This window comes from Anolis carolinensis, chromosome 3 (genome assembly GCF_035594765.1).
Source record: "Anolis carolinensis isolate JA03-04 chromosome 3, rAnoCar3.1.pri, whole genome shotgun sequence".
Classification (NCBI taxonomy): domain Eukaryota; kingdom Metazoa; phylum Chordata; class Lepidosauria; order Squamata; family Dactyloidae; genus Anolis; species Anolis carolinensis.
The window spans coordinates 182,042,759-182,068,987 of record NC_085843.1 but is presented as its reverse complement, the minus strand read 5'-3'; the positions used below and the strand labels follow the sequence as shown (position 1 = coordinate 182,068,987).

At 38.6% G+C, this 26,229-nt stretch overlaps 1 protein-coding gene across 23 annotated transcripts in view; it reads right to left on the bottom strand.

The window, feature by feature from the left end:
• The window catches only part of kcnma1 (potassium calcium-activated channel subfamily M alpha 1), a 657,167-nt gene that overhangs the window by 67,926 nt on the left and 563,012 nt on the right, over positions 1 to 26,229 (bottom strand). For all 23 annotated transcript variants that reach the window (XM_062977423.1, XM_062977426.1, XM_062977422.1 and 20 more), the window contains 4 exons: positions 23,725 to 23,818; positions 10,286 to 10,409; positions 6,810 to 7,034; positions 3,900 to 4,092 (listed from right to left, as the gene is read on the bottom strand). In XM_062977423.1, coding sequence (XP_062833493.1) covers positions 3,900 to 4,092; positions 6,810 to 7,034; positions 10,286 to 10,409; positions 23,725 to 23,818 — 636 coding nt within the window. The remainder of the gene's footprint in view (positions 1 to 3,899; positions 4,093 to 6,809; positions 7,035 to 10,285; positions 10,410 to 23,724; positions 23,819 to 26,229) is intronic.

The following is a 26,229-nucleotide window of genomic DNA, read 5'->3' as shown; positions in this document are numbered from 1 at the left end:
TTCACAACTCAGCCTCAGCCTTTCAGTTGGTAATACAGATGTCAAGAAGTTCAAGAAGGTCAAGAGAAGAGATGTGCATGAGTTAAGAATAACACAGTGTTCATGATTTATTGATTTTTGCCTACCAATAAAGAAGGTGAGAAATGGTTAGAGGACAGGCAAACTAATTCTGAATCCACACTGTCAAATAATGCAATTTGAGCTGCATGATATGTTCAAGTGTAGATTTATATTATACAGTTTGAATTGCATTGACCTGCATTATATGGGTCTACACTAACCATATAATGCAGAACAAATTGCATTAAATGGCATTGTAGATCCAGCCTTAGATGGCATGACTGTTTTGGTTAAAATAATAAATTGGGGGAAGCCAGATATCTGAAACTTTTTTGGAAAGTCTGGAATCACTACATGTGACTAGCAGTTTATTCCTCTGGAGTAACTTTTTAGCAATGGTCCAAGTTTTAAGATGCATTTGAGGTGACATCTAAGCAAGTCCTTAGAAAATAGAAGCTATAAGAGCTTTTCAGATGAAGACTGATTATTAGAGATAAATTGATGAGGGGTGGAACACTGCAATTCGGTTGTGAGAGGGAGTTTTAGAAATTAGCCACTTGGTCTTCCATTGCTTTTTAAATGCCTCACCATTTGGTATATGATCCCAGTGTATATGATTATGTGAGAAGAGCTTCAAGGTTAGCTCTTACAAGCTAGAAATGTCTACTCTTCATTGTAGGGCATACACCTAGGGATCTCTACAGCTAACCTATGTAGTTGTAAGGTTGTTGCCTTTCTTCTTAACCTGCTCCTATGTTTTGGAAAAAAAATTAGACCCCATTACCAGACAGTGCTAAGCATTGAGCTGCAGTTAAAAGCACAAAAGCAGGTCTGAGAAAAAAAGATGAAGCTCTATATGGCTATTTTCCAGGAGGGAGGGACGGAGGGACGGAAAGAAAGAAAGAAAGAAAGAAAGAAAGAAAGAAAGAAAGAAAGAAAGAAAGAAAGAAAGAAAGAGAGAGAGAGAGAGAGAGAGAGAGAGAGAGAGAGAGAGAGAGAGAGAGAAAGAAAGAGAGAAAGAAAGGAAGGAAGGAAGGAAGGAAGGAAGGAAGGAAGGAAGGAAGGAAGGAAGGAAGGAACTCAGTGCCAGTGCATTTTGTGCAAATCCAGGCACCACGATGCCATGCATTTCAGAGCAGAAAGTGATGCCTAGCGATGGGTAAGGGTTTGTACCAAATGATGTGAATTGAAATGTTTTCCCAGGATAAATAATGCACAAACTTTTAAGTAAAAAGAAAGTGACAGCCTGCTCTGTAAATAAAAGCACTTAGTCGCCAGTAAGGAACTGCAAAGTGGAGGCACTCTTTGCTGATCAGCAGAAATGGGATCACATTTTATACACACACACTCAGAGACACATATATATGCGTATGCATGCAGCTCTTGTGCCTCTTGTCTATTAAGCACAGAATGGGGAGGGGTCGTTCTGCTATTAAGGACAGAATTGGAGGAGGGGGAGAGCTCTTCTGCACAAGCCCTCATTTGACATGAATTTTCAATAGGGGATTGTGAAGGAGAGGTTTCTGCTGGAAAGCGCACGAAAACTGCATCTCATGGACAAAACTGTCATTCCAAATACAATTTCCAGCAAAGTTTATGTCACCTCTTTGATCTAATTGCTTCTGACAATGTGAACCATGGTATTTAAGATCCTTCAAGAAAATCTACTGTTTGGTTGTGAAAGCGCAATAACAAGATCAGAAGTGGTGCACACGTAAGTGGCACAAACCTCCATGAAGATAAGTGCTTTCTAACAGAGTACTTTGGATTTTTAAAGAATACTCTCTCAGCACTCTTTCAACTCAGCTGTAGAATATAGTGCTTACATATCTCCAGACCTACTTTTGAGGGTTTTAATCCAACCTACTCTGAAATGTCCTGTAATATGTTACCTATTGTGATACTGTACCAACTCAAAGTCATAAAGGTATGATGCTATGAATTGATCTCAAGTTTCTTCATTGCATGAATAGTGGATACAATCATTAATGCAGGATCCTGTTGTACATTCTTTCAGCAGGGTGTGACAGGATATGCAAACCCTTGCTCGTAGAAATTCTGTGAATGCTGTCCTCTATTGCACCACTGATGAGAACTGACTGCTTGCACAAGCATATCAAAAACCTGATTACAATATTTGAATCCGCTTTTGACGAGATCAACAAAGAAAATGCACTAGACTTTCTGAATCTGGTAACATATGTATCTTATATTTCATGTCTTAGAGAAACACATGGCTATGTACAGCCCTCACAACTATAGTGAATGTTCAGCATCCATCTAAACGCTCCAGGACTATTGTACGATGCAGGCAGGGCCACTTGCTTGAACAGCTTCTTCACATCAAAATCTCTCACTATCTTATAGATTTTTACAGTCACCTGACTTTTAAACATCCCATGTGAATTGTAAATATTCCTTCAAAAGAATTCTGTGGAGTAACTGCTATGTAAGAATTGTGCCTCATGATATCCTCAGTGTGCGGAACCAATGACATAGGTGGCCTTTCTTTCTTTCTTTGATGTATATCCAGATGCAAATCCACAAAAAGGAGAGGATTTGCAATGATTATATAGTTATTCACACAAAAGGTTCACAGTCGCTTTGTATGTGTCCACAGAACAGGCTATGAATGGGAGTTTGGAGTAGAGAATGGCAAGCAGATTACTGGCTCCTGGAACTCTATTTATGTCTTCCCAAACTTTTAGCCATCTTTTTGAATGTCTCAAGTAGAAAACTGGAATATAAAATTATTGCTGTGGTTGCTACCATGATGCCACACGTGCATCTCTACTTCAATTCCTTTCTCTGGTCTCTTATCGCCACTGACCATCAAAACTACAATTTCTGCAACCTCTTCGTTATTTCCATTGACACTCTCTTCCAATTAATTCTAAGCCTGAAACCCTTTTTTTTTTTTGGCTTGGCTTTTGGATCTCTAGCAGACAATGGGGAAAGCAGGACAAATAAACAAAGAATTATTTTCTAAAAAATACAGAGCATCTGTGTTTATTCTGCCCATTTCCTTATTGTTTGAGTTCTTTTAGTTGCAATATTGAATTGGTCAGGAAGAGCTCAGAAAGAGCCCCCGTCTTATTTTATATAAGCTTACAGAATGCTTATTTGGGTTTTTAAAGTGTTTTTAAATCCACTCTATGACCTTGACAAGTATTAATGAAAAGGGGGAGAAAGTCAATTGAGAAGAAAGCACTGTATTCATATGTTATGCTTTCTGATCTAGAAATAACAGGGAACTGTGGAGACACTATGGAAATTTAACACAGGTTTTGCAGAAACCCCTCTTACAATGTATTTCCATTCTCTCCTTTAGAAGGTGGTGGCGGCAGTGGTGGTATTATTATTATTATTATTATTATTATTATTATTATTATTATTCTATATGGCATCTGACTGCTATCTTGCGGACAAAGCAAACACTCTTGTCAAATGGCATTTGCAATTATCCCATTTTGCATCTAGCGTAAGGATGAGCCACCTCTGGCGACATGATGTGTACCAATGTGACTTTGTTCCTACAAACCTACAGACTGAAGGATTCTATAGATGTAGCAATTACCCATCTGAGAGTGAAATGAAATAAAATTCTTCACTCAGTCAATTGCTGTGCCCTCACTGGGATCACCAAAATTTGCTTCTGTGCATGCGCACGCAGTGCAGTGTTGCGACCATCCCTTAAAAACCCATCATACCAATCAGCAGGTTTAACTGTCAAGCAAGCTGATATAAGGTCCCTTTGAATTACTGAGTGAAGGATATTCTTCTTGCCAGGCCCTGTCCCCTGTAGGCACTATAGAGAAGTATTATAGGGCAGTTCTTACCTTGGGAATTAGCCTGCAAGACCCCAATGCTGTCATCAAACTGCATAGACTTGATGTTGAGTGACGCCAAGATGCATTCCTTGTCCTGCAGCGAAGTATCATCAATATTATTCTGATTGGCTGACAGGATTACGCACATGTCGCAGAGGTTGATGTTGACAGCCCTTAAATCAGCTCGACTTAATGGTGTACCCTTCGGCAGAGAGGAAAGAGAGAGAGAAAGAGAAAGAGAAAGAGAGAGAGAGAGAGAGAGAGAGAGAGAGAGAAGGGGCAGGAAAAAAACAAATTAAATACTGAAAAGGAGCTTTGGGAAATTATTTAACAAGTATACGTTTATGTTCTGACATTAAGCTGGTCTAACTATGTGCCAGGGAATAGAAGAAATGCACTAATCTAAAGGGTAGTTGCTGCTGATGGCAGCATTTTAGCATTAAGTCTCAATACTCAGTCAAGCTATTACTAACAAACAAGGAACCGGAACGATGCCAGCACTCTGCATCTTGTCTGCAACACAGAATCGTCTTGATTTCAGTCACTCTCATGTGGCAAGTTCTGGCTTTTCTAAGCATAGGCAGGGATGTATTGAAATATTTGCCACTTGAATTACTGAGCCATGAAGATTTGGGGCAAAGAATAATTATATCAGGACTAAATTGCTTTATGTGACTAAACACAGTGGGTTTAAAAGCAAATCATACAGTTCTTTAAGAGATAGAAGAAAATTATAACCATCCCTTTCAATATAATTAAACAAACCGATTTTTCACTTTGAAAGGGAAAGACAATATTTAACTAAAGAGCACTGGGTGCTATAACATCTGTTATTATTTTGTCTTCTCAAGTTGATTCTTGTCAACAATTGTTCAAAGAGTTTTTTTCTTTGTTTTCTTCTGAGGCTGAGAGAATGTGACTTGCACAAGGTCACCCAGCGGGTTTCCATGGTCAAGCGGGGGTTTGAAGCTTGGCCTCCACAGCCCAACTCTCATCATGCTGGCTTTCATGCAAATTGCTTTATAGACTTAGGGCCTCATCACATTGAGGTCCAAAATGTGGGTGACAGCAGGGGGATTCACCAGGCAGCATGGTGAATCCATAGGGCAGTGGGAGAAACCATTGCCTTGCACCCTGCATTGTCGCTTTCCCCATCACATGCGGGAAAGCGAGGCCACCTGGCTTCCCCCTGCAATGGTTCTGTTCTAAGCAATGAGAATATGGGAAGCCTCCTGTGTTCTCTGGGCTCTGTCCTAGGATGGAGCCCCGCCGGAAGTAGCCCTGCATCATGGACGGAGGCCCATTGGGGCTCCAGTGGTCTCCATCCTGGAAGCATCTAAGGATGGAGCAAGAAGGTTATGTGATGAGATCCTATGTGGCAAAAACTTTTGCAAATAAGGGGTTGAGAGAAGGTGAACTGAAGTTTATTTCAAAGTAAAATATGTTTACCCTCATCATTGTATGCCCTCATGCAATTCCTTTGGAAATGCATGAGCATGTGACAGTACATGGTATAAATGCCATGCCATAAGGTTTTCTCCAACATTATGCCTCTCCCTAGGGGCAAAGTCAGAGGGGCCCCTGGTGGCACAGTGTGTTAAAGCGCTGAGCTGCTTAATTTGCGGACCAAAAGGTTCAAATCCCGGGAGCGGAATGAGCGCCTGCTGTTAGCCCCAGCTCCTGCCAACCTAGCAGTTCAAAAACATGCAAATGTGAGTAGATCAATAGGTACCGTTCCGGCGGGAAGGTAACGGCACTCCATGCAGTCATGCCGGCCACATGACCTGGAGGTGTCTATGGACAATGCCGGCTCTTCGGCTTAGAAATGGAGATGAGCACCATCCCCCAGAGTCGGTCACGACTGGACTTAACGTCAGGGGAAACCTTTACCTTTACCTTTAGGGGCAAAGTCACATGCTAGTACTTTTGGGGTCTTCCACCCAGCATTTTCCTTCCTCAGAAATATTTGCTGAGGTTCAGCAACAAAGATAAGAATCCTTGGAATGTGAAGCTGAGACGAATGGAATACAACGTAGGTTATATGTTCTACTTAAATGTCTTTCATGTTAAACAACGCAGAGACAGGGTGCATTACAGGAAGTTGCATGAGAAATTCCCATGGCTTATAACAAAGGGGTGACTTGTGATATGAAGTAACCCTGGACAAACATGTAATCTCCCACTCCTTTTGGGAGACATGGGGAGGGGCAGGGAAGACCCACATGATATTCATGCAAAGCCTTTGATGTGGAAATCATTATGATTCTCTTGCTGTTTGCACCTTGCTCGCTGGGTGTAAAAAGCAGGCTAATAAACATTTCCATTATAGTTAGCAGTGAGGCATAAATGGTAACACCAAGAATCAGGGTCCTTTGAATTCTGGACTCATTTTGCTATGAAGAAATTCATATTATCTGGCTGCACATTCCCTTAGAAAGATGAAATGTCCCTGTCAGGCTGCTAAATAAAGCAAAGCCAGCAGGCCAGCCTTTCAAAGGTCTTTATGGATGCAGATAGATTAGGTAGATAGACAAATAATACAAAATGTTTTCAAAGGTTTCATAGGCATAAATAATGCCATAAGTAATGACTGTCATGCTGTCAAAAAATCATAACATCAAAATTGGCTGCATGCAGGGCACTCAAGCAAGTGTTCAATAGATAACACAGCAAACATATTTGATAGCAGCTGAAATTCATCCTTGACAAGGGACTGAGCACGTCGGCAAATTTCTTCTAATAAGGTCTCCCAGGGCTTAGTTTTCATAGATACAACAAACAGAGAAAAGGCCAAGTCCTGAGGCCTATAACCAGACAACAGTAAAACAAGGAAGCCCAAGATCAAAGCCAATGCAATTCTATTCAGTTGGTGTCTTTAAAAAAAGACAGAGTGAAAGGAAGGGGGCGCTTTGGACTTACAGGCAAGATTGAGACCTTGGGGAAGTTGTGCATTGTCTCCCATTCCCTCCTCAGATATTCTAGGGAGCCCACAAACACAATGTGCTTGAGCTCGTGGTAGTGGAAGTTGCTGGCTCTTAATGGCATCACGAAGTTTCTTAGTCCAATCAGGGCTGATGTCACATCTCCAAAAATGCAGACAACCACATGGCCACTTAAAACTGTCATGGCTGCTTCACTGCGAGTCTGGAAAACCAAAATAAATTCAGGAAGGAGGGCAATACAGAACTGAAAGAGAAGCTTCTGGAAAAAGAGCAATGCCTTGTAAACCCACACTAAGGCATTTTGATGCACAGATAAGCATGATAGCATCATAGAGTTATTGTTGATTTTTATTTGAGTCATCTTGAATACTGGTTGCACACAGTACTTCTGTGGAAATGGGATGGAAAATTCGAACAGCCAAGTAACTGATCAGTACAATCTTACACTTTTAGTATGTGGGATATCAATCTCATCTTGGAAAATCAGGGCTGATTTTAGTGTTTAATACATAATTAGTATATGATGAACACAGTTCATGAAGAAAAAACATTCAAGAAGATATGGGAAGGAAGGGGCCACATGTTATATGCCAAACTTAATATTCAAAGTTACACAAATATGAAAATTATTCATAAAAAGAAAATGTGTAAATCATCCTCAATGAAAATCATATGATTTCAGCTGAAATTCTTTGGATTTAATGCATGATTTATTGCAGTCAGATAATCTGGTGGACAAATGACGCTGTATTGACATACCACACAGAGCTCTGCTACCTTCTTCTTCACACAAGTGGCACAGAAGATGGTAAAGAGGATAGAAAACAACAAATAAAAGACTTTGCCCATCTTCTGTCTGTAACAATGAACAACGAGCTAGGGAAGGTGAGTCTATAGCGTCCTCATTTGTATATGTTATTTACCACAGTCTGCATATTTGCACTGCTGTCAGCATGTAGAGAGAGCTAAGTAAATGACTGCAGTCTCAAATGATCAGCAAAATGGTGCAGATAATACGTTCCATTATTGTACAGTTCAGGAAAGCTTTTGCATATATAAATTAATCCTACCTTCAACACACATGCACACAATATTACAATTTTACAAGAAACTCCCTCTATAATACAGCCTTAACTGCAAGAAGATCTCAAGCACTTAAAAAATACTTGTACTTCCTTCCTGTTGCTACTTAAGCATGGGATGTTCACCCTGAATATGAACTGCCTTCTCCACCCCACATTCCCATTTGTTTTCAAAGTCATGACATAATCCTCATATCCCAAGTGTAACCTATTTTAGTTACCTACTTGATATTGTTTATAGTCACCCTCCACTACTTTTGTTTCTCTCTTTGGTCTTTGTTATCTTTCCTTATGTCTGTTTTCAACTGTAAAGTTCTTGGGAGCAAGAGACATTTTTTATTTGGTTCCTAAATTCTGTAAGGTACAATGTGCCTTGATGGTGCTGTATAAAACTTGACGATCCCAATAACTGGTATGTATGGCTAGGGCAGAAGGATGCGTGTAAACACCCAGGGTTTATTTGTTTGTACATAGACTGTCTTTTAAATGGGCAATTGCAAGAAAAAATAACAAGGCAAAAGGGGAAAAAACTGGTTGCATATGTGGATCTCTTACTTTCATAGCCCACTGAAATATCTCTCTCTCTCTCTCTCTCTCTCTCACACACACACACACACACACACAAAGCTTCCCTGTGCAAATGGAGTAAATGAACGTTAAGTCACAACCAGACAAGGAGGGCACCCCTAATGTCATTTTTTAAACATGCAAACTTTTTGAAGTGGAACATTAAGGTCATTAGCGTCATATCTATTTGAAATACATTTAAAATATTCTAGCTGACATCTGTCGCCCTCAGTTATTTAACTATGTATGGGGAAGTTGTCTCTGGTGGTCTAATGAACACTGCAGAATGCATATCAATTTAAACAGTTTTGAATCAAATTCATAACAATTTTCTCAGTTGAATTGACTGGATTATTGATTGCTGAAATGCCAATATTACAATTCCAGACAATGTCATAGTTATTGTGCACAGTCTCCAAGGAACCTAAGTAACAAAGCTTTGTCTCCCAATCATTAAAGTAAACCAGAGCTATCCCTCTTATTGGTTGCAGCATTCAGCAGTTCAGAGAACTCTTGAAAAAGCAAGTATCGAAAAAAGTGCCTCAAGTACAACAAAGTGAAGACCCGCCAGGGAGTTCATTTAATAGATTATCAGTTTTGTCTATGAGATGCTGAGCTGCTTCCTTTGATGAAAGTGCATGAACAAAAATCGCACTTTCACAGAATCGAACAAAGTGGGAGAGGTCTACTAATTAAATTTAATTAGTTCAGTCAGTGTGATGGCTGCTCCCACACTGAATGAAAGGAAGATGGAAAGAGTAAAAAAAATAGTAGCTTGATACTGTTGTTTGTTTCAAGATAGAGTGAGATGCTATGGGAGGCAAAGGGCTGTTTCTGAAAATGGCACCAATGTAGCAACACTCTCAATTACCAGAAAATGCCATGGGTCAGAAGCAGAGAAACACACATAATATCATGGAATAACATCATTTCTACATGCAATAGGATACATACAGTAGAATACAAAATGAAATGATGCCTTCAGAAGCAGTCCCTTTTGAAAAGATCTGCACTTGCGATGAAAATGTATGAAACCAAGGATGCACCTTAACAAAAATAGATAAACATGGTAGCTACTGTGAGGTGTGAGATATAAATAATATTCTTCTGCATTGCCATCTGGTTTAGAAAGACTACCCAGTACATCTAAATGTGTATAATGTAGAATAATGTTTTAATCTAAGCAACGTTCTTAAATTCTTCCATTTAGCATGGCTGAAAAGAGAATGTGGGTGCTCTATCTATGAAAAATTCTCTTAATGATCAACTGGTGTACAGTAAAAGGTCACCCAAAGATATTTCTGAATATAATAATATCCTTTCCATTATGGTAATCAAGGCTACAGCATTCATCAGAATAATGAAAGATAAATCAGCTAACTCATAACTCACATTCATAATGCTTATTTTGACTTGATAATTAATACTGTGAAGGCTACATCATGCTGATGGCAAAGTGAGGAAGTACCGTATCTATTGCAAAGGACATGATTATGGCATCTGCTAAACCAATGGATTATACATTTGATAAATGCTCTGAGTGTAAGCTTTGCCTAACAACAGCAATTTATGACACTGAATGTTGACATGACTCTGGGAATCTCAAAGATTTGAATATCCAAAGGAATATATGGAGCTATCAACACCAATTAAACTAAACTGGGCAATCCATTCAGTCAATGGATTACTCCTTCTACCATTCATGAATTACTTGTTTATAAGCAAGATAGTTGAAAAGTATTTACAAATTCATACAGTTCAGTTAAATGATATAATTTAGCAAATGTTTCCTTCAGGTACCTACCAAAATAACTTTGTCAATCTCCTTGGCAGGACACCAGTGAAACATTCCTGTAGAGTCATATTTTTTCACATTGCAATCCATGTTGTCTACTTGTTCATTACCAGGTATTAATAAAGGGTCATGTCTAAAGAGAAAAAAAGAATAAAGGTTAATATCAGTGGAAGTCATAACAAGGAACAGTTCATATAATTTGCTTTGACAAACGTGCTTTGAAGAGGCTAATGATAATATTAAATTAGCTTTAATTTCGGGGAAACAAGACGATAGGAGAAAAAGAAGTCGTAATAAACTTTCATTAATGATAACAAACTTTTAGGCAAGCCTATCTTTCCACTATCCAAAGACACATACATGTTTTCCCTCTCCCTTCCTTCACCAAATAAACATCACAAGAGTCTCTATTAGCATCTGCAGTGAAGTAGAAGGGATAGGTATGAAACCCCCATGCTGACTGACTAGCATGAGGATAGAAAGCCAATTGCTTCCTTATAATACATATAACTTCTGACATGACGTTCTTCGAAGTAAAAGCTTTAACAGGCTGCACTTTAAATATTTTAGCAATTTGCCCAATCATATTTTGCTTTCCCAAACTGAAGCCCTTTAAAGATTCAGCAGTGTGTCATTTTCTAGCAAACTGACTAACAAATGCCCACATCCAAAATACATGATTTTAATACTAAACAACAATGCCCATTTTCTATGACAGCAATAGTATTTGGGGCAACCTTCAAAGCATTTCTTGTACTAAAACAACAACAATGATAATGACAATGATGATGTAGTTTTTCACCCTCACATAGTGAAAGGAAACCAAGAGATAGTCAGGCTGTACAGTCAGGCTTTGCCTTCCACTATTTCCACTCCCAGCAAAATGTGTTGTCCCTGCTCCCTTATTTTATTAAGAGGAAAAGTACAAAGGCAGCAGAGAACACCGATTAATTCTTGGGGCCTCATCAGAAAGACCAGATGAAGTGTCCCACTTCACCTGGCTACTGCAAGAGAAGAGAGGGGCAGCGGGGTGAATCCAGTGCCCCATGTGCAGTTCCCTCTTGGCGACACTTTCCCCATCACATGGGGGAAGCATCACCTTCCTGATGTTGAAGGGAAAACATCTGGCAACGCTTTCACCTCTGTTGGGGATGGAACTTCCACCAGAAATCACACAATGTTGTGTGATATCTGGCGTGGGATTCCATCCTGAAGATAGGGTAGAAGCATCTTAAGATGCTGTTTAAGGTAAGTATAATGAGGTCCTGGTGTGCAAGTTCCTTCATACTTGAAAGAGATTTGCTTTCTTGGAAGTGGAAATGTGGGCAGTATATATATATTTTCAAACTGTGTTTAGGAATCCAGACATTTCATGGAAGGTCATCAGGCTACTTTAAGATCTTCTTCAAAAGATGTACCATGTACCCCAGTAAGAAAAAATGTGCTGTGTGATCACGAGCAGTGTTTGGGTTGGTTTTATTTGAGGAATACTTTTTCAATAAAGGTATAGCCGCTCCATGCAGTCATGCCAGCCACATGACCTTGGAGGTGTCTATGGACAACATCGGCTCTTTGGCTTAGAAATTGAGATGAGCACCAACCCCCAGAGTCAGACATGACTGGACTTAACGTCAGGGGAAACCTTTACCTTTACCTATAGCCGAGAACAATACTGGTGAAAGTTTCATCACCTTTCCTGTCTCCTTGCATTTTGATTTCGGTGTCACTATTAACCTGTTTTAGTTTGGCTTTTCTTCAAGGGTGCTTCTGATGATACTATTTAGTGTGACTAATTAGGCCATTACAATTTTTCATTTTATTTTGAATGATTAATATGTGGTGCCTTTCTGCATCCCACACATCTATGAAGATAAAGGATGGTAAGTGAGGGTCCATCAATGGGAACAATAGCAAGGTAAGAAAAGTTTGGTGGAAGACGTAGTGCCCTCCACTGAGATTAGTCTAGTGGGTGCTGAGTAAATGTGAGCTTAATTGCAAATGAGGCTCAATAGTCCTGGCCACTGTCTCCCAATGAACAAGCATACAGTCTACAATATATCAGGGAATTCTCTAGAGTAGTGGCTGATGGAATTGTCAGTACCACTTTCTCTTCGCATGCATTTTTCAGATTTCTCATTCTTTCTGTCAAAGTTATAAACATCATGTACACAATATGAAAAATTATTGTAAAAAATTAGGATGATTCCATCCAACTATCTGCACTAGCTGAATTAAATAGCTAAAACTTTATGAAGATTATCATGTTGGACCTGCCTATAGCATTTAAAGATGAGGGAGACACTAGAAAAAAAATGGGTGGCAACACTAATTCAATCCCACAAACACATCGAAACACACAGATTCCTAGCTGGCCATTTCAAAGCCTTCTCCCTCAATGGATGTATTGATTAGATTTGCTTTCTTTGATATAAGATTTTTTGTCACTTTCTCTCAGTTTAAACTGTGCAGGAGTTTGTAGATGAAAATGTTTTTCTTAAAACATTAAATAAATGAAATGCATTCATCCCAGGTCCCCAATCTGCATTGGTTCTGTGGTAAAAATGATTTTGGTTCTTTGCTGTAATATATTGGAGAGAAATATATTTCTGAAGCTGGATTGTTATGAATACCACTAGGTTAGTGTAATCACATAATTCTGACATTTAGGGCCCTTCCACGCAGCCATATAACCCAGAATATCAAGGCAGATAATCCACAATATCTGCTTTGAACTGGATTATCTGAGTCTACACTGCCATATAATTCAATTCAATGTGGAACTTTATATAGTTGTGAGGAAGGAGCCTTAGAGATTTTCCTTAAGTTAATTCTGCCTTCTCCCTAGCATACGATTTTGACCAAATGTATTCAGTTCCTCAGCAACTTGAGTGCCATTTGGAAAATTTAAAAAAATGTTCAAAGTAAAAGTTTCTGAAAATTATAAACAAAGTTGTGACGTTCCATCTGATTAATATTAAGATTATTTTAACATTAACAGACAGGTAGTCAGTCTTTCAGTGTACAGGAAATAAATAAGACACCAATTGCATGTGTTATGGCATAAAAGCCACCAAGCTACTTTTCTCACATCTATATCTCTAACCATATAAATAGCTTTGCTGTTCTTATGGCAAAAATTATGTGCGCCTGAGTTAAAGCACGGAGGAAAGTACAATCTTTTCAGAGTTTTGCGGAGCATATAATGCCACTTATCATCAATTAAACTCAAGAGCAACACTAAATGCCATGCTACAGCTGCAAACCTAAAAAGCCTGCCTGGAAGACAACAGCCTAAAGCAAAACCACAAATCCCTTTTCCAGTGAACCTGCTGTGAGATAGCCGGCATTATATTTTAAAGAGCACAACTCCCCTTGCAGCCATTTACAAGTACTCTAAACACATTCAATTGGCATTTTCAACTTTAGAAGTTCTTCTGACTGACCTGGAAATTGAGGTAAAAGTCCACAGAACAAAAAGGATTTTCTTCCCTTCTGTCTTTCTTTCTTTCTTTCTTTCTTTCTTTCTTTCTTTCTTTCTTTCTTTCTTTCTTTCTTTCTTTCTTTCTTTTTAAATGCTGCTATTTAATTGCATCCATTCTTTCTGCAGTTTTAGCATTTTGCATACATGAGATTGTGTGGTTTATGGCTTGGTTGGCTAGTGAGACCTCCAGTGGTCCAATGACATTTTAACCAGGACATGTGAAATGACAATTTATTTGTAAGAAAAACTGAGTCAAAGCACTATACAGGTCACAAGGAACTAAAATACCATGTTTTTTGTAAATTCTCTTGGCAAGCTCTGGCCTATCCTGTCTAGTCCTGGTCTGTTTCTTTTAAGAATGAAATTGTAAACTTTTTTGTGGGGGCAGAGTGTTCTATACAATACAGCTGACGCCACAGCTGATTTCAGAGGCTGCTGTTGGAACTGTATGTAAAGAGCTGGTTTTGCTACCTGCAGACTGAAAAACAAGCTTACAGAATTACAACTGTGGCATGTCTGCATGGGCCAGTGGTCTCACTTTGCAACTGCTATGAAGGGCTCATATGACAGACTCTGGCATAATGGCAACTGCGATTTCCGAAAAAAGTCCTGCATGATTCCACTGTTTTTGAAGTGTGGAAAAGTATGGATTGGACTGGATCTGGGGCAATCTGGAGTCCACACATCAAACAGACCCATCACTGTGTTGCTGGCTAAAGCAGCTTCCTGGCAGTCTTGCTAGTGATGTCACTTCTGCTGGTCATATAGCTAGGTGCCCTATTGTGACCTCATAAGACATGACATTTCATGCAAGGCTCTGCCAGAGAGTTGCTTTTGGTGGATGGAAGAGTCATGGCAGCAGAGCTCCACTGCACTCTCAGCTGGGCAGTCACCCGAACACTAAAATGCTCGATGGAAATTCTCAAGCTGCAACCAAGACAGCTACAGAGCAAAATACTCCGGATTCTTTCAGTAAGTGTAGATGCAGCCTCCCACTTATCTCCAATCTGATACTGGAGAGGAGAGTGGGAGTTTTGCACATATTTTTGACTTTCCCAATTGGGAGGGCAAACAGTGCAGTGAATCTCACTCTCCCCGGGCAAATGGGAAAATTATTGACTGGGATAAGGAATACCTAGTTGTCAGGGACATGGTGAGGTTTCTGGAGGGATATCTCCCAGGCCCTGTGCAGGTAAGATTGGGGCTGTTTAGCAATTGGATTAGGGCCATAGGTCAGAAATTCCCCTTGCTTCAGTGCCATGATGGAATGGCCAAAGTCCAGTAGTTTGTTTGAGGTAACAAGATGCATAACTATATACAGTAGAGTCTCACTTATCCAACATAAATGGGCCGGCAGAATATTGGATAAGCAAATATGTTGGATAATAAGGAGACATTAAGGAAAAACCTATTAAACATCAAATTAGGTTATGATTTTACAAATTAAGCACCAAAACATGTTGTACAACAAATTTGGCAGAAAAAGTAGTTCAGTACGCAGTAATGCTATGTAGTAATTATTGTATTTACGAATTTAGCACCAAAATATCATGATGTACTGAAAACATTGACTACAAAAATGCGTTGGATAATCCAGAACGTTGGATAAGCGAGTGTTGGATAAGTGAGACTCTACTGTACTGAGTTTGATTCACTTTCTCCCAAAGGCAAAGTGTTGCCTAAATTACACAAATGCACATTATCCACACATTGTTATTGGGGGCACAAGAATAATTTAAAGCAGAGAAATAAGAGACAGGAAATGGGGCAAAACCACTACTAAGTCCACTATCTCTCTTCTCAAAATATCTCTGAAGGAGCCATTTTACAATTTTATTACAAATACCTGCAATAGAAGAATACCCTCTCTTCCATAGCAGGAAGGTGCTATCTGATGTGAGAATCCACAGTTGAGTGGATTGTATGGATCTTTATCAAAAAGGGGAGAGCGGAGAAATGGTGCTAATTTGTTCTATGCACAGAGAATCATTGGACATAATTTTACACACACAGGAATGCATACCTCTCCTTCATAATGTAAAGTGGATCAACGACAAGCCGTGCTTGGGAATTAGACCTGTATCTCAAATATATATTTATGGAAAATATTTAGCAACAGTAACTAAGAGAGTAAAATTGTGTTCTTTGTGAGAAGACGCACATTTATGGTGCAAACATGTAATTTCTGGTTCTCAAAAGTAAATGTAGTGACAGCATTGGTATGGGGTTGTTGTGTGTGTTTGTTTTGTTTTTTCAAATGGGGGTGCAGTGGGGATGGAGCAGGCACCTTGCAATATCTAAATGCAGTGGGTGACGGCTCATGCCTTTCACATTTCCCTTACAACCGCCCTAACAAATTGTGGCAATTAACATGCTGTTAGTGTTAGATGTAGGCAGCAAATGCAGGTGCTAATAATTGAAAAAGCATTTAGAGCTTTTACACCCCAGCTGAATATTTCATAATGTGCTGCATGTTTCGCTATTTGCTCAGTGGGTCTCTGTCACTTCAATCTTCCCTGACTGCTTTGACTGGCGCTCCAAAGCTCCACCAAGCCAAGACTGACGGCTTGTCACAGGCAAACTCCGCTGACTACTGTGGCGGCTCACTGGGACTGACTGCAAAGGTTGTCACGCTGCTCTGATGGAACTCAGCAAATGTTTTGTGACTTATACACCCAACATTTGTCAGCTAACATTAGCCATTCCTCATGACCCTCTCCACTCTATACCAATGGCATTGGGTCGTAATGAGCATTTGTAGCCATGTGTGTATGTGTGTGTGTTGCACTAATGACACTTTCTGGCTGACCTTTACTTTCATGAGCTTAATCAGCAATGAAATTTTCAAGATTTCAGAGCACGTGTGAAGGCAGCCTTGTCAGGTAAAAAGCGCATAGTGCTAAGGAATGAAATGTACATGCATCACTCTGCACTTACACGCTTGCCCCATTTATCCACTGATAACTACATTGATATAGCCATCAAATTGGAGGCTGGTCATTTATGTCCTAGTAGAGTTTTACACTGAATGGAAATTGGCAGTTTAGCACTTATCCACTAAATCACACCACTTCTTAATGTTGTTTCCGACTTAAGGGTAGTCAGATATGTCTATCTTAGTATTGGTAATTTTTCTTTTTAATCCCACATTTATTTTGCCCCATTTTTGCATACATTTGTAATTGTAAAAAATACTACACTCTTATTTTTTACATGCATTTTTCCTAATAAATGTTTTATGTGTTTTAATTTAAGCATTGATTTTTGCAAAATCTTCCAGGGCGGTAGCCATATTAGACTGTCACAGCAAAAACATTCCTTATGGTACCTTAATGTTTTGTTTGGCATAAACACTCATGGATTCAGTCCTCAGAAATATGGCGTGTGTATCGGGGGGAGGGAGTTTTCTTAACATATGCATTTTAATGGGTCATTTCCATAATCAATTTTAAGAATCAATTTCCCTCGAAAAGAAACACATTTTGTACACATTGTTGAATTAGAATATTTCCTGGAAAAATTTGAGTAAGTGTGAATTAGGTTACTTTGTGGATCAAACAAAATTCTTCACTCCATTACTGCCATATTGCAATCATACAAAGCATGCCAAGGTTTCCTATAAAGTTGAGATTCTCTTCTTTGCTCCCAACTGCAAGATTTCATATGAGAACCATGTGAATGTATTTATTCTTTTGGCTCTTTCCTTAATCTGCAGTCAAGATTTGAATACTGGTCGTTCGATGACATAAATAAGAGATATCTAACCAAAAATGAGTAATAGTTTGTGGAATTAAGTTTGGAAAATTAACTGTTCTACACTAAAATTGTGATCGCAATTAGCTTTTAAAAATGATAGCCTAATTTTGTCAAAGCTGCATTCTTACACCTGTTTACTTGCTTCAGTTTTCAACTAACTTTAGTATCGCATCTTTCCTCTGAACACTGGATAAACCTAACAATGATTTATTAAAACAAGCCAACTTTATGAAACTATTTGAAATTTGGCTTGCTTCAGTAAACCAGGAATGGGCAATTAGCAGATCCTCAGACCTAAAACTCCTATGAACCCTATCCAGCTCAGGCAATCATAAGAGGTGCTAGGAGTTGAAGTTCAACTATCTGTGGAAGGCTTCAAGATGTCCACTTTTTCAGCCTTAAGTAATCCAAGCCTAATCTGGAAGACAATTAAGATAACTCTGTAACTAAGGCAAGTAACCATGGGTAAAATGTGCAAGTGAGCATTAGATTAGTGCTGGGGTGACCTAAGTTTGAACATTAGAATTTCACCAAATTTCTGTGTTATTCACTACACATTTTTACCATGGTACCACCAGTCTTTTCCCTTTCTATTACCTAGAATTCAATGTACATGAAGAGAAGTTTCCACACAAGCAAGTGCAGAGATCCTCCACATGAGTAAGAATCCTTCCCCTTTCCATGTGAGAAAAGTGGAGCTAGACAAGGCATAGAGTCTGTTTGCTCTCCTGCTCCTGTGCTGACAAAATGTCTGCCGACTATTGTCTGAACAGGACTAGTGTTTCCTTTTAAATAAGATCTTCAGTCTGATTTGTTTTGAAAATCCCATTGTGCTGCTATAAATTATAACTGGGTTTTGAATGTGCACACATCCAGACTTGCTCAATAAAAACAGGCCGTTTGATTTGTTCTAAAACCTACACATTGAGGTATATGATAAAGCCAAGAAGTAGTATTTGTTTTAGTTTTGTACATGACTAAAACATACATTGTTTATCTAACTGACATGTCACAAAAAGGAGGATTCACTATTACACTATTAAATTATGCATAAAGGGGGTGGCAGGGATGTTGAGACCAGCAAGACGCCCATTGAAATGTAATAATGTCCAAATTGTTTATAGCCTGCAAGAAGGAAGGACCAGGGAAAAGAGCTACTACATTGTTACCTGGCCTGTGCATGAGTTACAGATAATTCTAAATCAAATATTAAATCCTGCCTATTTACTGAATGTATATCCTTCCCTGACTCATGTGTATCCTTGGCATTAAAGAGAAGGAAGGTGTGTAACACATATAGTTCAGCACTTCATTAAATAAGTGAAATACAGAATGTGTTTGTGAGTCCCCTTCCCTGCCAAATTACAGCGAGATAAACATGGCAAACATCATTTAAATATACACTTTGTGACTGCATTTCTGTATTTATTCATAAGCAAGTCTCATTACATTTTCACAAACCTCACAGAAATGCTGTCTTTTTCCCTGCCACTTTGCTGGACCTTGGCATCCATCTCTGAGCAAGTTTAGTACGTCCTGTTTTGGTTGGCAAAGGGTGAAGCCAGAGGAGGGAGTTTGAAAGTCAGGCAAATCCTTGAGGTTATGAAATTCTCCTTGGCAACAAACTGAGAACTCAGCAGAGCCAGAGCCGCTGTGGTTTGGGTGTGTGATCAGGGACACTAATGATAATGACCCTTTGCTGAGAGTGCTGCTTGTCTAGAGGCCAGTGTCAAGTATACCATTCAGTTTGGAGTGGACAGGGACAAACTATTTGTTTTCTTTTCAGGCCCCTGGGCCCTGTCACATACTATTTGTTTCTGCATTTAGAGGCATTGTCTCACCAGGACTGACGTTTCCTTCCACTCTGTATACTGGCCTCGTCCAACTGCAGCTATCGAAGCACTGAGGACTAGAGGCACTATCCACCAGAATGTTTTCCCCTGTGCAAATCTCATGGAAATGAGTAAAAGATAATGCAGGAACAGACATGCTGCAATAAAACTCCCATTCACTTTAAGGGGCTTGGCGCACATGCTGCTCCTGGTGGATACAGCTCTTCTGCATTCCTAGCCATTGTTAACATACATTGTTTACTGAGCTCAGTTTTGCTTATGTTGTCACCACTGATTTCAGAACAACTTATTTTGACTTTCCATAAATTGCAAATTAGTTATTTGAATTGGAGACTGCAATAAAAATATTCCATGAAACTAGGCATTTCTTTCTTCAAATAAATAAATGATTTGAAAGTGGAAGAAAATTGTCATTACTAGCAGGTAAGATTTATTTTCCTTTCTACATTAGAACAGAAAGATATATTAATATTGTCTTTACCCAAACTGTACTCTATTCCAGATTTTCTAACATGATTATTAATTTAAAATATGATGCAATCTAAGTGCACTACCAAACATGGCTTGTTGGTAGACATTCTACAAGTAAATGGCGAGACCCTTCGTGAACAGAATGTTAGATTAGATGTGGCTGGGAATCACCTGGACCTAACAACTTATCTAGATCTTCACAACTTGGAAAAGTCACTAAAATTGTGAACATTGACTTCTAGAAACCATTCAAGAGCACCGGTTATCCCTTTAAACAGGTTGTAAGGCTTCCTTGCATATTTTAATGTAATCGCTTCTCTTCTTCACATCCAAAAATAGCTTTCTACTCACTTCCACTTTTTTTTCTCTCTGCTTCATTTTAAGGGACTGTTAGCAGATAACTGACCCAAGCCTTGATGCCTGGAGCTTGCCCAACCACACACTAAAGTTAAATTGAAGCCAAATGTGCAGTTTTCAAAAAGACACTTCAAAATGTTATAGCCAAAGCTACAACAGGATGAGTGATATTCCTCAAGGGTGCTTTTGTGCTCAGTGGACATCGACTGTGTTAACTGGATAGAGAAACAGCCGCATTCTTCTTGCTGGTGTTGTTATTGTTAAAGGTGCATAATTTAAACTTTTCAAAAACAATATAGCATATTTCCACATTTCTACAAGGAATATTGATTCTGCCCCCATTATATATTTTGCATTCTAAGCGACTTCAAGTTTTCTTGAGCTGGACTAGGCTTCATTAACATGGTACCCCAAACAATATCTATTTGGGCCAAGGTACAAAGCGTAGGGGAAGGCTGAAGTCCAGTAGACAGGCAAAGGAGGAAATAAAACATGTCTGGTTTTGGCCTGCTCCCCACTCATTGCCCAACCTATGTTTAGCAATTCTGATGCGTTACTGAGCAGACAGCTCAAGCTTGCAATGAGTAATCTCCCTTAGTCCCTCTTCAGTAGGCAATGAAAGCAGGCTCCACTTTGAAAATTCTTCCCCCATCATGCAAGCTGACACAGGCATGCTTTTCAAAAACCCACAGCCAATCTGTTGATCATTACTTATTTACAAAGGCCTTCGGGCAGAAAGTCCTGTAAAAACCATACTTGATACAGTATACACTAGCTTTTTCGGCTTGTGGAAGGGGGGGAAGTCCCCCTAAGGCTACCTCAAACCATCACTTTCTATTGCACATAAAATGTACCGTGTAACACTAAAGTATTTAATATATATGGTATAATATATCTACAGGAAAGGCATTTGTGTAGAAGTGTGTTAGCCTGTATTTGGTAATTTGATGTTTTGCTGAAGGCTATGACTTGAAAAAGCCTGCACCTAGTGCCGAGGACCTGTCATCTCAGTACCCAAGAGCCAGTAGAATAAAGAAGTACCCTAAAGCAGCAAAACTTTGACACAGCTTTGAAGCATATGAAAACAGTATAACTCCCCAGAATTATTATGACTCAAGATCAAAGAAATGAGGCATACTTTACATAGCAAACAGGGACAGTGCACTTCGCTCCAAATGTTGCTGTTCTCCCCTCTTCCCTCTGACTGTCTCTTTTCCCCTCTTATTTTATTTCATTTTTATAATCTTACATTTATCAGATGATAGAAGGAGAGGAGGCACTCCCTTTTTTTTTCCTTTCACATTTCCAGTGGATAAAATTAATGGAGATGAGATGACATGAAGACACGTGAATTCTAAATGACGGCAGAGTAACAACCACATCATATGAATGCGGAAATTAGCTGCCTACTCCTATCCCTCTCCCCATCTCCTAAACAAAATCTAAGTCAGTACTGAGTTATAAAAGATTAGTTAACAGGTACTTTTTCAACAAATTAATGTCAGCAACAGATGGACAACAAAAGGAGAAAGTTGCAAGTAAATGTATTTTCCATATGAAGCAATTGTGGTAGTTCTAAATTCCAAATAAAACAGCTTTGCAATATAAGAATACCCTCAGATTGAGAAAGAACTTAATGAGTATCTTTCTAAGCCACACCTGAAACTTTGGCACAAGTGACTGAAAAGGAATCACTCCAACTGAAAAGAGTAAACAGTTGAAATAAATATTATGTTTATATATTTGGAAACAGATCCTATTCCTGATTATTTAAAGGTCATTATTTTTTTTATTAGCATAGATTTGTATTTTCAGTTTAGGTATTGTTTTTGTTATTGTCGTGTGTCTTCGAGTAGTTTCCAATTTATGGTAACCTTAAGCCAAATCTATCACAAGAGGGCATTCAAGGAGGGCCTGCTTCTGCCTTACTCTGAGGCTAAGAAGGCGTGACTTCACTAAGCATTACATTTATTGTCAAGGGATGGCCATTTATCAGAAGTCATGCAGTGTCAAAAGCAACATGTTTTTTAATCTTTAGTGGGATGTCCAATATAGTATGGCCAACAAAATTTGAATAAAAGTGAAATTCAAATTAAATTTGGGGCTTTCCTCTAGAGCAAATTCTTCTGAAGCATGTCCAGGATAAGCAATGAGTATCCTATACATATTTCTGTTGTCACCTATGGACCCACTGCCAAGACCCTACACTTAGAAGGCAATCATCCTCGACCACGAGTGATAGCCAATGATGATGATGATTATTTATGATGTTAATTCCTAGAACAAAGTTTTAAGCATATTTGGAAAAAAAATACCCAAGGAGCTAATAATGTGTTGTCGAAGGCTTTCATGTCCAAAATCCCTGGGTTGCTGTGAGTTTTCCAGGCTGTATGGACATGTTTCAGAAGCATTTTCTGCTGACATTTTGCCCATATCTAAGACAGGCATCCTCAGAGGTTGTGAGGTCTTTTGGAAATTAGGCAAGTGGGGTTTATATATCTGTGGGATGTTCAGGGTGAGAGAAATAACTCTTTTCTGTTTGAGGCAAGGGTGAATGTTGCAGTTGGCCACCTTGATTAGCATTGAATAGTTTTGCACAACCTCTGAGGATGCCTGCCATAGATGTGGGCAAAACGCGAGGAGAGAATGCTTCTGGAACATGGCTATATAGCATTTCACAGCTTATCTTGATTCATATATAATTTCACTATACATTATAAAAAGGTATTCTTAGCAGTATCAGAATGCGTATATAGATAATAGATAATAATAATTTATCTAATGAAATTTATTATAGGAATCTGTTAAAAACAAATACTTCACAGAGAATTAAAGGTGGCAGGATGTATAGGTGTAAAGTGAGAACGAAAGTACGTTCACATTGCTTGTCTTCATAATACCTATGGTCGGTCTTCTTTAAAAAGTCCCCACATTTCATAATTAATATTGCTTTTAGCCTTAGTAGAACTGCATTCGTTCTGAACTTTGCTTTGGCAAGTACATAGATTATTAGGCCTTTAAAAATTTTCAAAATCAATTAGGGGAAATTTGATTTCAATCGACAGGATAAAAGGAAGGTAATACACAGGTTCATTTTTGATTGTGATGATACATTTCACATATGGCCTTAAGTACAGAAAACAGTACTCAGAGGGATTCCAACAGAAAGAGAATTGCCCAAGGCAAACTAACCACATGGGTTCCTCTGATTGGTTAGTGCTATCATTAGTGCCACTGCTGTTTAAGAACTACACATGGACAGGACAGGGTGACAGCTAAGACTTTAAAGCCTATGTATTTTTCAAACAGCTTTTCAAACTGTTTTTCATGACAGATTTTTTTCCAGCTCTATCATTAACTGCTGACAAGCTGACAGAATAAATACTTCAGTCTTTCAGAAACCATCTAACAATCTTCTGCGTTCCCCACCACACCGCCATGACCCCCCCCCATACATTTTTATTTATTTATTATTGGGGGAGGAGGTTATATTAGGAGAGGAGATAGAGATATGACTTGCTTAGTCTTACCTAGCCATCTTGGGCGAGGAGTTGGGTGAATTTCGCATGCCTCCATTGCGCTGCTTCTTTTTGGGTGACAGTGTTGTCGGCTGCTCGTCTTCAACTGGAAATACAGGCAACTGATGAGGTCATGATCAGCTCAAATTGTCACATGTAATACAGGTGAAATAGCCAAGAACACACACTCAGTTCCATTCACGCACTGATACTTCATTACTATCTTACATAGATTCAGTAGAGACCAAACCAGTGTTAGTCGTAAAGAGTTCAAATTGAAAGCTGAGGTGGAGGAAGAGAAAGAAAGAAAAGCAAGGCATTGACTGAAGAGATTCTGGAGATGGTATGTGTTTTCATAGAAGATCATTTATAGTTAAGCTGTGTTTTCAGAAAACAGAATTAAGCACCCTGCAAAAAGATTAAGTATATTTGTAATCCAAATACAGAATATTGCCAGCCTGTACTTTGCTTAAGTTAATAACCTGACACTCCTGAAATGCCAGCACACAGAGTGTTCATGAAGACATATAAAGCATTCATTGCCTTGTTATTCAGGACTGCAATAAATGAAAAACTATGCCGTTGCACATGAAACTTCAGCACAACTAAGTCTGGATGCACACTAGCAAATATATATATATATACCCAACTCATTCCTGGTTCTGCTAGAACACATGATGTTTGTCTTATTTGCAAAACAAACATGCTCCCTTTAGGTTTTAATGCTATTAAAAGCAATGCCCTATTTACTCCTATTTTCTGAATTATATTTGGGGCTTCAATGGATGGTGGACAATATTGATTGGTGTGTAGTAACCTAGCTCAAGTGGACTCATGATAACTCCAGATACATTTTTTTTAAACCAGAAGGCAATCTTTTAAATTACTTGGGGTAGGGAGTTTAATTGAAAGCCTCCGTCATTAGAACAAAGGGTGAAAATGGGGTGCCAAAAGAGAGAGATGTTAACACCCAATCTGCCCATTAAAAACAACAGGAAAAATTCATATCTTGATGATGGCATTGTCATATGAAAAAGGGTAAAAAGAGGTGTCACAAAAAAGGGTGACATAAACATCTAGACTGTCCATCTAAAACAAGAAAACAATGTGATAAGTGGGACAGGCAGAAGTGTTTAGTGGCATCTAAATCTCTCTTGCCTGCCTCCCTCTCTCTCCCATCCACTACCATTTCAAAATATGGAAAATCCACAATAATGTGACAGGCAATAATATGATGCAGCAGCCACATGGAAATGGTGGTACAGTGCCTCTGGTCCTAAAGTAACTTTTGGAAGAGAGATGGTGTGACTGTTAATATGTATTAGGTTCATGTTCTAACATGTTAATGTGATCATAACTGGAGTAGGACCGGGACCAGATAATGCAAAGTTGAGCTCATTTATATTGCTAGTGTGCATTCGGCTCCAGAACCCATTGTTTCACTCTTTATTATAAAAGGGGGTTATCACAGGAAGATTGTAACTAAATGGCAAGAGAACTTCCTGTATAAGAAACAATGGGAACTGTACATGAAATTCATTTTAATGAGGATGGAGAACTGTTTAAGTAGAAAACCATTCACTTTATGTTTTTTTCTTTATAAATCAAAGAAAAAAGAGCAAGTTAATTGTTACAAAAAGTATAAATGTTGTCTAAAATCTACAGCACAATGATCCTTAAGTTTGACACAATCACAGTATGTTATCTCTCTTTCCTATTTTATTTTTTAAAATTGAAATAGATTAAACATACGAAAAACAAAGAAAACTGTTTTATTATTATCACTAACTCTTTTAGCACTACCTTGCATTACAATTTCTGATTATTAGCAGAGTCAGCTTTCTCTTTACAAATAATTGCTCCCAAGCAATATTGGGCCTGGTAAAATTAACACTTATCAAAATTATCAAATAAAATAGGCTATTTTCCACCCTATAATTAATAGAAAACCAAGCTAAATACAATGAAAACAGCTAAACCTCACATAGAAGTTATTTGCAATTAAAAGAAATAGAAGCATCATGGGGCATTGCTTCCTATGTAGGTTCAAAATTAATCAACCAAAACAATGACAAAATAAATGAGTAATACAAGTCTTTTGGGAACTATGGTCAAAAAGCAAAATTAAATTTAAACAAACAAACGAAGAGGCCTATAGGTTTGACAGCTGCCTAGATTTGGCTGCGAATGAATTAACAACACATTCTGGCTCCAATCCAGACAATGTTATTTTCAACTAAGTAAGATCTCATTTCTTTCAAAATAATTTAGGAAAAACTGTTTTGAATGTTGGATCTCTCATTTTAACCCTCTAATGATGTAGTTTGTTATGTCTCTCTGTTCGTTAATCCACCTACCTATCAACATACATATATACCTATCTCCTCCACTTCCAAATTGGTGCCAAAATCAGTAATATGTAAGCCAGTTATGTCATATCTATTCAGAAATAACAATAGCATCAAAGCCACTAAAACTGCCTTCACAACCTCAAGGTAGTCCATTGTGAGACTAATA